At 34.5% G+C, this 13,706-nt stretch overlaps 1 protein-coding gene across 8 annotated transcripts in view; it reads left to right on the top strand.

The window, feature by feature from the left end:
* pcdh11 (protocadherin 11) overlaps positions 1 to 13,706 on the top strand; it is a 718,842-nt gene that overhangs the window by 17,640 nt on the left and 687,496 nt on the right. For all 8 annotated transcript variants that reach the window (XR_010013507.1, XR_010013508.1, XM_063000633.1 and 5 more), the window contains one exon: positions 207 to 796. Coding sequence is in view for 6 of the 8 variants with exons in the window: in XM_063000633.1 (XP_062856703.1) it covers positions 251 to 796 (546 nt within the window). In the remaining 2 variants the exon portion in view is untranslated. The remainder of the gene's footprint in view (positions 1 to 206; positions 797 to 13,706) is intronic.

The raw sequence follows: 13,706 nt of genomic DNA, 5'->3' as shown, positions 1-13,706 counted from the left end.
CAAAGGTTAATTGTGTTGAACGCCACTAAAAATTGTTCTATAGATTTGAGATGCCAGCTTTCCTCTCATTTGTAAGGATATGAAAGGTCATTTATGAAAGCCGAGCTGTGAAAAGAATGCTAATTATAGCCAAATGTCTAATTGTGTGTTACATGCTTTTGTAAAACAGTTGTATTTTTCCCCTTTCTATTTTTTTCCCTTATTAGCATAGAAATTACAGCCCTACCAAGAAAAGAAATCCACATCAACCATGAGCAAGGATTTATCGATGGAGGCCTGTATGCTGATTGTTTTCCTCACCTGCCTGGCATCGCTGTGCTGGGCGCAGGAGAAGGACTACACAGTAAAGGAGGAGCAGGGGGAGAACTTCCGAATCGGAAACCTGCGTAAAGACCTGGATATGCACCTAGATCCTAACATTAAGCTTTCCTCAGCCTTGCAGTTTAAACCGGTCTACAAGTCAGGGGAAGTGCCTTTGGTGAAGGTGGAGGCCAGTACGGGGGAGATTTTCACCACGGCGCACCGGATTGACCGCGAGAAGCTCTGCTCGGGAGTCTTCATTGAGAAACGCTGCTACTACGAGATAGAGGTGGCCGTTCTGCCCGACGAGATCTTTCGTCTGGTGAAGATCCGCTTTCTGATTGAAGACATCAATGACAATGCTCCGCTGTTCCAGTCTACAGTCATCAACATCTCCATTCCCGAAAACACAGCCATCAACAACCGCTATCCTGTGCCCTCTGCTTTTGATCCTGACGTAGGGATCAACGGCATCCAGACCTACGAGCTTGTCAAGGTGGGTGCACTGATCTCTTGCAATCTATTTCATTGCAGCCACCAGTTAATAGAGATTCATATGTCTAATATATCTTATAATTTGTCAGTGCAATCGATTAGATAAATGACGACACGTGCGAACAAGGTGGAAAAGCATCTGGCATAATTAGTGAGATCTGTGAATTTAAGAGAAAAATAGCTTTCGGGACCTGGATACACGTCATGTTACATCTGGTTAGACATTTACTGCATTAGCAGATGGCTTCATCCAGAGTGACTTACAGTTTTGACCAAACACGCAAGCAATTGAGGCTTAAAGGCCTTTCTTGAGAACCCAACAATAGCAACTAAAGAAATCCCAAGATGCATAAACAAAGTACATTAAATGAGCAATGAATTAAAAGAAAGAAGAATATATGCTGAGGCTTTTAAATCATGCTAGTAGGTAGAATGGGCATCTGTGAAATGGCCCAATATTATTATTATTATTTTTAATTCATTTCTCATGTTTAAATAAAATTCTCTTTAGCTTAAGAGATGTCTTTAATCGTCTTTTGAAGATAATAATAATAAATAATATTAATTATAACAATATTAATTAGAAAACAAAACTTTTATTACTATTATTATTATTGTTGTTGTTTGAATAACAATAACAATAATGATAAAAATAATAAAAATAATAATAATAACAAAAAACATACTATTATAATTATAATTATTACTTCCCTTCTCTTGTTTAAATAAAATTCTCTTTAGCTTAAGATAAGTCTTTAATCGTCTTTTGAAAATAATAATAATAATAATAATATTAATAAAAAATTATAACAAAAAACAAAACTATTATTATTGTTGTTTTAATAATAATAATAATAATAATAACAAAAACAAAACTTTTATTATTATTGTTGTTTTAATAATAATAATATTATTAACAAAAACAACAACAACAACAATAGTAATAATAATAATTATTATTATTTTTACTTCCCTTTTCTTGTTTAAATAAAATTCTCCTTTAGCTTAAGATGTGTCTTTAATAATTTTTTGAAGATTAATAATAATAATAATAATAATAATATTAATAATATGGTAATATAACACAGAATCTACAAGTACATAAAGCTGCTATTTGCAGCAGTGCAGGTTTTTTTCCTAAATTCTCTCACGTCCCCATTGATAGGTGCTTGTGCTGCACAGTTCAAAACCCCTAAGGCCCTTAACCCTCTTGGCTTCGGGGGAACTGTACAATGGCTGACCCTGTGCTCTGACCCCAGCCTTCAAATGAGCTGGGATATGCAGAAAAATATAAGAATGCCATTGTGCTGTACACATGTACAGTATACAGTATACAGTATATGACAAATAAAGGTGTTCCATTGTTTTTAGCCATGCAGCAATTAACCAAGTGTGGACACTGCTTGTTGTGAGTTTGTTGGTAATAAACCAATTTTAAAAGTGTTGCTTGCCTTTTTCTAAGTGATTATGTGGTGCCATATCCACCTTCCCCCCAAAGAGATTTTATTTTTTTTAAACGGAAATCCTCCATCCTCAAAGCAGCAGATCGGTCCATCTCTGATTAAAATAAACACACTTTGAAACAAAGATGAGAGTTTCATTAATATGTTGAACAGTAATTTGTAACTTCTTGTAAGAATTAACGAAATTCATGCCTTCCATGTCTGATTAAGTCACCAATTTGCATTTTTAAAAAGCTTACACTGCCAAGGCCTCTCCAGTGCAACACTCAATTACTGCTGCTTGGAAAATGACCAAAGTAATATTACAACAAGGCTGCTGCTTAGAAAAAGTTCTGCTTTTGGTTTAATAAATTCAGCTTATTAATATGTTCTTTGAAAATTGGATGAGTAAACATGAATGAAAGAGTTGAGTGAGTGATGTTGGGCATAAGTGAATCCAAAGAGCAAGCGAGGATGTATCTCTGTACTCTGAGCTTGGTGCAAACATCCCTCCCCTGAGTAGCATCTGGCCATGAATCCACCTCTTGGACTGTGTTTGGTCCTCTTGACAGACAGCAAGTGAGAGTGTGTAGTTCTCACGCAGTACCAGTGAGACGAGCTGATGTTCAGTGTGGTGAAGCTTGATTAGCATTGTGAGCAACAACAGCTGCTGCTCGAACAGCGAGACACTGTGCTGTAAATGAGCTTTGCCTGAGAGCCCTATTTTGTGGGGTGTATATAAAAAAATTAACACGTGAAATTGCTAAAATCAATTGGAGAAGCTACGAGACGGCTGCAACAATCCACAAACCTGATATTGATTCAGTCTTTCTAAGCAAATTTGTCTTGTTGTCACTGTAATTTAGATCTCTTTTTTGGACAAATGTATTTTGGACAAAATGTATTTTTTATAGAAAAGGGGCCACTGGAGAAGCCGCATTTAATAATGTAAAATAATAATAATAATGTCACTATAATAGTAATAATAATATTAATAATAATAATAATAATAATAATAAAAAGATTTTTATTACAAGAGAATCTATACAGTCATCACAAATTATTTACATGGTTCAGTATACGTCTGTCGGTTTACCACAGTTTGCACTTACATTGCATCTGTCTTTAGTGTTTAATATACTAAAGCTGTAGTTCACCATGCTGTGCTGCTGTAAAATATAAAAATAAATGAATAAATAAGGCTGTCATAAAATCCAATACCAAAAAAATAAATAAAAAAACGTAAGGGTTGACATTTTTCAGGTCATTTATTTACTAATTTTTTACTATAATGTAATTGGGTTATTATTATTATTATTAATTTTTATTATTATTATTATTAATTATTATTATTATTATTATTATTATTATTATTAATTATTATTATTATTAAATTAAATTATTAATTATTATTATTTATTATTACTATTATTATGAATTATTATTATTATTTAATATTATTAATAATAATAATAATTACTACTACTACTACTGTTGTTATTACTATTATTATAGTATTATTTTATTTAATAAATTTAATTATTATTACTATTGTCAATAATGTTTCATTATTAATAATAATGAAATATTTACAATGTCAATATTATAATTAATATGTATTATTATTATTATTATTATTTTATATAATAAATTAAATTATTAATACTATTGTCAGTAATGTTTTCATTATTATTAATATAAAAAAATTAACGTAGCTTCAACATTATAACTGATATTTATTATCATTATTATTTTTATATTTTATATAATAAATTAAATTGTTATTATTGTCAATAATGTTTTAATAATAATAGAAATAATAATAATAATAATAATAAAATATTTTAAAATTCAAGATTATAATTAATATTTATTATTATTATTTTATATAATAAGTTAAGTTATTACTATTTTCAGTTATGTTTTCATTATTATTAATAATAAAAAATTAACAATAATTTTAATATCATACTTGATATTTATTATTATTATTATTATTATTATATTATTTTATATAATAAATTGAATTGTTATTAATATTGTCAATAATGTTTTTATTATTCATAATACTAATAATAATTTGATATTATAACTTATATATATATTTTTGTATTATATATATACAGTATATATATATACCTGTATATATATATATATATATATATATATATATATATATATATATATATATATATATATATATATATATATATATATATATATATATATATATATTACATTTTCATCAAGTGTTTTATCCTGATCAGGGTTGCGGCTGGTCCGGATTCACTGGGAAACATTCAGTGCAAAGCAAGAATACCCTAGACCTCAGCAGTGGTGCTCTAGTATAAAAGAATAGCATCTACATTTATCACGATTAATTGTATAAACATTTATTGTGAGTGAAAATGTAATAATAAATGTCACAAGTCTATAATTATGATGAAGTGATCACTGAAAAATGAACAAAACATCTCAAGACAAATTTCTTTTGAACCCAGTATAAACAAGTTGCTATATTAATTGTTCCATCTGCAAACCTGCAATAGTTTGACTTTGTCACCTGGTACTGCACAACTTTAGCTCAGGTGGACATCGTCAAGGTCAAACCCGGGAAAGTAATCCTATGCATGGCTGGAGGGGAGCTTTCCATTAGATGAGATTTTATCACTTAAAGAAAGCCCTTTTGCAAGTTCTGTCTAAAGGCTTGTGGATCCGATCAGGCTCATGGGATTCAAATATCGACTTTTCTGTTGTGGGTACCACCCCGGTCATTGTTACTTTCACTCCGCCATTTAAGCACTTTAACCCCGCATTAAGAAACCTATTCCTTCCATTTCACCACGTAGATGCCTCATGGGGTCACTTATACTGTGGGATGGGAGTGGACATGATTAATGGAATATCCAGACATTTGAACACATTTTAGAATTGTAGATGAGTGGAAGCATAAAACATTACTTAAGTAACAGTTCTTCCTGCATACATCAATTCTGTCCTGCAACACGTTCCAGAAAACTTGGATGGTAAATTATTTACCATTTTGTAATGTTGCCATTCCTTCTCGACGTTTAGGCACAGAAGACACCAAGCAATGAAACAGTAAAGGATTGTTGTTGTCACATTTTTTGTTTCAAAATTCTCCACACATTCTCTTTTGGGGACAGGTCAGGACTGCAGGCAGGCCAATCTAGTACTCGTATCCTGTTCTTTTGCAGCCGTGCCTAAAAATGCATGGACGTCCCTGGAAAACATGTCATTGTAAAGGCAGCATATGTTGCTCTAAGATCTTAATGTACTTTTCTGCATTAATGCTGCCATCACAGAAGTATAGATGACCTTTGCAAAGGGCACTGACACAGCCCCATACCATGACTGACCCTGGCTATTGGACTTGTTGCTGATAACAGTCTGGATGGTCTTTTTTGTCTTTGGTCTGGATCACATGGCGTCTATTTATTTCAAAAAAGATCTGGAATACTGATTTGCTTGACCACAATGCACGTTTCTATTGTGTGATAGTCCATCCCAGGTGTCTCCGAGCCCAGAGAACTCGACGTCGCTTCTGGACAAGGCAGTTTTTTTTTGCACAGTAAAGTGTTCAGTAGCATTTGTGAATATAATTCTGTACTGTCATTTGGTTCTATCAGCTATTGAGGATTGATTCAGATATCTTGAATTGTGTAATGATATTATGCACTGTAGAGGGCAATATATGCAACTTCCTTCCAATATTTCTTTGAGCAACATTGATTTCAATAATTTCCTCACACATTTGTTGACAAACCAGAAATCTTCTGCCCATCTCTGCTTTTCAATGACTGTTGTGAATACTGCTTTTGGTCCAAATCACATAATTACAGTCACTTGTTAACATCACCTGTTTGAACTCACATTATTAGTTTTTTACCTTGTTCCAACTTTTTTGGAATATGTTGCAGGCCTGGAATGCAGGAATAGATGTGTAACAACAAATAAAATGAAATCAACCAGACTAAACATGAAATATTGGGTTTATATTTTCTGCAATAAAATAAATCAAAGTTAATGTAAGAAACATTTCTCCACCCCCTCACCCCCCATACTGCTCTCTACCCTTTTCTGATTTAGGGTTGTATTTGTTTGTCTTTAATATTCCACCCCTTTAAACCTTACTACCTACATAGCAAAGTAATCTTACCCAGCAGTTCTGGTGTATTTCTGACTTCCATGACTTGAAATGTTGTCTCGATCAACTTGGCTTTAATGAGCTGTTCTGTTTCTTACCAAACTAATTATAGTGAGCAAAGACAGACCAGATTTTTTTCTCTTGAACACAATTATATTAATGAGAAAACACTGTATAATTTTGTGGATAGTCATTAACACGATCTATTTTGAGGATATTGAGTCTGTGTTCATTGATACGAGTACATTTACAGATTGCATGAAGTGCAATGTGGATGAAGCTGCTTGACTAATTTCTGTTAGCACTCTGGATAGGGATGGGCGATGGAGGAGCAGAGGATGCTTCCAGCCCGATTGCTCACTTTTATTTGGTTCCAGCTTTCATTTGTGGCTGATTTTTGGCTGGGGGCATGGGCTTGGATTGGTCCGAGGAGACAGCTTTCCTTCTGGTCTTTGCCAAACGGTTTAAATCGGCGCACAGCCGGTGGCAAAAGAAGAAGAGGGAACACATGGTCAGTGGATTTTAAAAAGGGAGTATTTTTAGCCTGGTTTGTTGAACAGAACTTGTGCTCTATCAATGACTTTGTAAATAAAGTGGCCTACATATAAAGTTTCATCTGAGCATGAAGGGTTTTTGTTTTTATTTATTTTAATATTCATATTTCTATAACCACCGGAAATAAACCAGGGATACACTATGAAATTTATTAAGGCACTTGGGTACCCGCTACTGCTAAGATCTGGAGTTCTGGGGTTCGAATCTAAGTGGTGCTATAAGCCGGTTGGGTGTCTGCACAGATTTGATTAGCTAATTTTTAATAGGGAGGTGCCCTGTCAGTGCACCTTGATTAAAAAATATGGAGGGATATAAAATCAGGGTGGGCATCTGGTGGAAAAACTGATATCTGGACCAGATCCACTGTGGCGACCCCTAAATACGGGAGGAGCCAAAAAGGAAAACAAAATGTGTGCAGGTGTTGTTACTGTATATTATTTATTTATTTATTTATTTATTTAAATTATTATTTTACAGAATTAATTCAATTATTATTATTATTGTCAATAATGTTATTATTATTAATGTTTAAATATAAATATTAATAGCAAATATAATATTATAATTAATATCAATTATTATTATTAGTATTGTTATTATTGCTATTAAAATCATTATTCATTATTAATTGATTACTAATAATAATTATTAATGTATTATTTTATCTAATTAATTAAATTATTATTATTATTATTATTATTATCATTATTATTATTATTATTATTAATAGTAATATTATAATAATAATAATTATTATTATTATTGACCCCTAAATACGGGAGGAGCCAAAAAGGACATTTATTTATTTATTTATTTATTTATTTATTTATTTATTTATTTATTTATTTATTTATTTATCACACTAACAATTTTATCCATTCTCATTCATAGCAGCCTTGGTGCCACCTGGCAACAACATTTATTTATTTATTTATTTTATTTATTTATTTTTTGACAATACAAAGGAAACATAAAACCCCTTACAGACAATTAATGAACCCAAGGATCAAACCCAGGTTCCAAACACCTATGTTGCTCTACGCCACCCCCCAATCAACTGTGCCACAGTCTCTATTGCATATATCTTTAGATTGCATGTAGGACAAATGGCAACAATTTTTATGTCTTTTACGTAATATTTCTTGCAGTTCCTCCTACGAAGCAGATCCTTGTATTTCTCCTAATAAGCTGCAGGTCAGCGGGTATAAATATGTACACATTTCAAACCAGCCTGCATATTACATTCACACGATTGTCACATCCCTTGGGCCACTGAGTCATGCTCTTTTGACTCTTTCTGTGGCTGCCTGAAGGTATTTAGAATCCTCTAGACTCATAATATTCAAGCCTGGGTGAAACAAATGTAATGATTGATCACTCATCCAACCTTTAGTCAGAGAAAAAGGGTAGAATTTATTAGATCTCTTGTGCATTGTGAGCTGCAACTCATGTTCACCCCCACATATGGACAAGGGACTTTTCAAAATAAGCTTGTTTTATGTTGTCACAGGTGGGATATGCTGATGTTATCATCTGTGTAGTATTAATTTAGCTGGACATATGCCAGTTTTGTATTGCCTGTACCAACTTGCTGTTGCATAGTCAGGGATAAACACATCTGCATCAATCTGGGCGGAGTCCTGCTTCAGGAGGTGTGACATTCTGCTTGTGCTTTTGTTTTAGACCTGAGTCAGTTAGGATCTGGACTAGAGTTAACTTTAAATGAGCTTGATTGTGTATTGCTCGCACACATTATTAAGTCTTCAAATATTAGGGATATAAATATAATGTATAAAGGAAATCATATGCTTCTAAAAGGCAAAAGGCCTTAACACTGACATGGTGGTGGTTTGTTAGTGTGTGTTGTGCTGGTATCAGTGGATCTGACACAGCAGCGCTGCTGGAGTTTTTAAATACCGTGTCCACTCACTGTCCACTTTATTAGACACTCCTACCTAGTTGGTCCACCTTGTAGATGTAAAGTAAAAAACGATCGCTCATCTATTGCTGCTGTTTGAGTTGGTCATCTTCTAGACCTTCATCAGTGCTCACAGGACGCTGCCTACGGGGCGCTGCTGGCTGGATATTTTTGGTTGGTGGACTATACTCAGTCCAGCAGTGACAGTGAGGTGTTTATAAACTCCATCAGCACTGCTGTGTCTTATCCACTCATACCAGCACAACACACACTAACACACCACCACCATGTCAGTGTCACTGCAGAATGATTCACCACCCAGATAATACCTATTATGGTCCTGTGGTGGTCCTGACCATTGAAGAACAGCATGAAAGGGGGCTAACAAAGCATGCAGAGAAACAGATAGACTACAATCAGTAATTGAAGGGGGTGGTTTTAATGTAATGGCTGATTGGTGTATATATATATATATATATATATATATATATATATATGCAATAACACGCCCGGATGCCACCCCCCTTCTCAGACAGCCATGTCTGTATGTAGATGCTTAGCCGGCTGATAGCAGCTCTAGTGGACTAAAATATCGTGAGACCTTAAATGAGCTGTGTATTTTAAGTTAATAATGTAAAATTAAACATTAATATCTATTTATAGCAGTGAGTGTGATGATAATTGTCATTTTATCTCATGATTAGTACTAATTACTTTTACAAGTCTAAGATTAGGGCCCTTTAAACCCATTTTTATGCTTAAACTACACACTGAGCTGCTACAGATGGTAAAACCACTGTCTGTGCCAAGAACCAGCCAAGGAGATACAGTGCATGATTTTCACATACACAAATCTTATTTCGTTAACAAATTAGTCTGTCACCTCTTCCCTGTGACAGTTTCTTTAAAGTTCAAGCAAAGTGCTGGTAATTTACGTTGTGTAGGGCTGTGTTCACGTGGGAACATAAGGAAATGCATTGAGTTATGGGTTGTGTATGTTGTGTTTGTTTTCCCTTATTACTTGGGAAAAAATTACTTGTATCGCAAAACACATGTATGGTACTAAACGGTGCAACAATGAAAATAACATTGACATTGATGCTTGTATACTATCTTGTCATGTAATTAGTACATAATGATAACAGTACACAAGGATTGGAACACACCTATTAATGCAAGTAAGCCTCCAGCTTTTCTGGTGACTGGACATGGGGAAAATGCTGTTTAAGTTGATGAATATGCTTAACCATATCTGAGAATACAAATATTGTTGTATTGTATTCTAACCTGTTATACTTTTAGTCTCAGATTGGTGTTGTGTGGTTGGAAATTGATGTTTAGTGTTGGATTGGACAGTGTCCTTCATTTCCTCCAAATACATGTCTCTAATTGGCTGATGCTTGCTTACAATAATGTGCAGTCTGTCCAATGTTTGTCAGAATTTGCCAAGAAGGTTTTTAACACATGACACTTTCTCCAAAATCACTGGGCACAATGCAGTAACACATTCTGGACATGATACCACCCCCTCTCAGACACAGCCTGTCATGTCTGTGTGTAGATGCCCAACCAGTCGATAGGCTAAAATGTCTTGAGAGCGTAAATGGACTGTGGATTTTAAGTCAATAATGTAAAATTAAAGTCTCAGACTGATGTTGTGTGATAAATGTTTAATGTTGGATTTAACAGTTTCCTTCATTTCCTCCAAATATGTAAATGACTAAATATATGTCTCTAATTGGCAGATGCATGATTACAATGAGAGGCAGTCTATATTCTTTTAGTCTTAGACTGATGACTGATGTTGTATGGTTGGAAATGGATATTTAATGTTGTATTAGACAATTTCCTTAATTTCCGCCAAATACCTGAATGAATAAATCTCTGTCTCTAATTGGCTGATGCATGAATACAATAAGAGCAAGTCTGTCAAAAGTTTGCCAAGACAGCTTTTAACACATGACCGTTTCCCCAGAATCACTGGGCACAATGCAGTAACACACCCCGGACATGATACCACCCTCTCTCAGATATAGCCAGTCATGTCTAATAGCACCGACAGTGGGCTAAAAGATATTGGGACCTTAAATGAACATTATTGGTCTTAGACTAATGTTGTGTGATAAATAGATGTTTATTGTTGGATTGGATGGTTTCCTTAATGCATGATTACAATAAGGGGCAGTATGTCCTGAGTTTGCCAAGACAGCTTTTAACACATGACAGTTTCCTTACAATCACTAAGCACAATGCAGTAACACACCCCGGATACCACACCTCAGACATAGCCAGTCATGTCAGTATGTAGACGCTCGACTGGCCGATAGCACTGATAGTGGGCTAAAATATCTTGAGACCTTAAATGAACTGTGGATTTTAGTTCAGTAATGTAAAATTAAACAAATAATATTTATTTTTAGTAGTAATTAAGATATATCTAAAAATAAACATTGGTTTATATTATAACCGTTTATATTCTTTCAGTCTCAGATTGATGTTGTGTGGTTGAAAAGTGATGTTTAGTGTTGGATTGGACAGTTTCCTTCATTTTCTCCAATGACATGAATGGCTTAATCTCTGTATATAATTGGCAGATGCATGATTACAGTAATATGCAGTACGTCCCAACGTTTGCCAAATTTGCTAAGGATGTTAACATGTGACAGTTTCCAGGGAATCACTGGGCGCAATGCAGTAACACACCCCACCCCACTTTTACTCATACCCAAAGTCATGTCTTTATGTAGAGGGCTAAAATATCTTGAGACCTTAAATGGTCTGTGGTAAAATTAAACAGTAAATATCTACTTTTAGCAATAAGTATGATATCTAAAATAAATAATATTGGGTTTATATACATTAAATACTCATCTCAACATTAAATACTCATCTCTCACCACACGAGTATTTAATGTTGGGATGTTGAGATGAGTATTTAATGTTGGATTGGACAGTTTCCTTAATTTCCTCCAAATACCTGAATCACCAAATTTCTGTATCTAATTGGCAGATGCATGATTACAATAAGAGGCATGGACGGACAGACGGACAGACAGACGGACAGACAGACAGACAGACAGATAGATAGATTATTCATTATGATTTCCTGTTATATTAGTCTCAGATTGATGTTGTGTGATGATTAATGGATATTTATTGTTGGATTGGACAGTTTCCTTCATTTCCTCCAATGATGTGAATGACTAAATATCTGCCTTTAATTGGCTGATGCATGATTACAATTGGCAATCTGTCCAAAGTTTGCCAGAATTTTTAAAGCATGGCAATAAGTCGGTACGTAAAATCCCACATTGCATTATTCTCTAGAAAATCAGTGGCATCAGTACTTTGTTGACTGATGGTGTAAATGCAGCCTAGGTCAGAGAGCCTTTACATGGAAGTATGTATGTCATTATCTTAATCGTCTTTGAAATACACGCCTAGACAGAGCAATCTCCTCCAGCATTATGTGTGCTATGAAGCTCATCTGAAAAGGAAGATTCTTTTTTATGCATGAATATGTTCCTGACTAGAAAAGCTATAAAAAAGACTTGTTATTTCTTCAATGTACTTGACTCCTGTACCGGCACTTTTTTTTTTTTTGTCTTTTGCTTTACCTGAAGAAAGGGCAGAATTGGTTGCCAGCTTTTAGCTACATGTAGCTTGATCTGTAATCGTAAATATTAGTGCTGGTTTTGAAGCAAAGGCAATTACTTTGAACATTCAAAGCAGGTTTGTTATGGAGATTACAAATGCATTTGTTTTCCATTTTTCTTGAGCTTTAGCCCTCCTTGTGAGAAATCCTTTTTTTTAATGTCTTTTTTTTCCCTCTCTGTAATCTGCGGTGGTCCTGCAGCGTGTCTAAAATGGAAGCTTATCTTTTCTGCTTTCTTTTGAACTGTCTTTCTACCATAAGAACATGAAATTGGGTGAACTTGCTCCACAATACTAAATCAGAAAGAGGCTTGAAAGGAAAACTAGTAAAATGGAAAGGTAAAATCTTATTTTAGGTGGAGAATAGAAAAAGTGTACTTCAGGGGGATCAGGCTACAGGCACAATTTCATTAAAGTATTGCTGGGAGGCCGAACGGTGTGGCTTTGTAATCTGAACTGATTTGCTGTGTTTGCTTTGTACTTTTCACAATAGGATCATTTTGTCTGCGTGTCAGCTTTGCCTCATCAGTCTACATTTGCACGAAAGACTTTGTGAGCCCTAGATGCTCAGGTCTGCATTTTTTACACCATAAATCTGATCTTAATGATAATAATAAAACCAAATAAATAATAATGAACAAACACAGTCTGCCTAAACTAACCAGATACACATTTATTCTGTTCATGTATTTATTGAATGAATTAATTAATCATGCCCAGTCCAATATGGATATAAGAACCTCTGAGCTGATGACCTCTCAAATTCGAGTTCATACATTTATTTACTTTTGTACAGTCATGAACAGTTTTGTATCCTCGATTAACCTGACTGCCGGAGGAAATTGTGGGAGGAAATCAGAGCTCCTGGAGGAAACCTGCGCAGACACGGGGAAAACGTGAAAGGACAGCTCCACCTGGGAATCGAAAGCAGGACCTTTTTGCCGTGAGGCGACAGTGCTACCCACCAACCCACTGTTACCAATGCTTTATTCTGTTTAAAGTCGCAGTTGATTCAGTTTTCCCAGAAACACTGGCCGCATTGCAATAACACACCCGGAGGCCACCCCCCTTCTCAGACGTAGCCAGTCATATCTGTATGTAGACGCTCAACCAGCCAATAGCACCTTTAGTGGGCTAAAATATCTTTAGACCTTAAATGGGCTTTGGTTTTTAA

Source organism: Trichomycterus rosablanca, chromosome 8, assembly GCF_030014385.1.
Source record: "Trichomycterus rosablanca isolate fTriRos1 chromosome 8, fTriRos1.hap1, whole genome shotgun sequence".
In the NCBI taxonomy this organism is placed as follows: domain Eukaryota; kingdom Metazoa; phylum Chordata; class Actinopteri; order Siluriformes; family Trichomycteridae; genus Trichomycterus; species Trichomycterus rosablanca.
The sequence above is the reverse complement of the archived record's forward strand: the minus strand, read 5'-3'. Positions and strand labels throughout refer to the sequence as shown.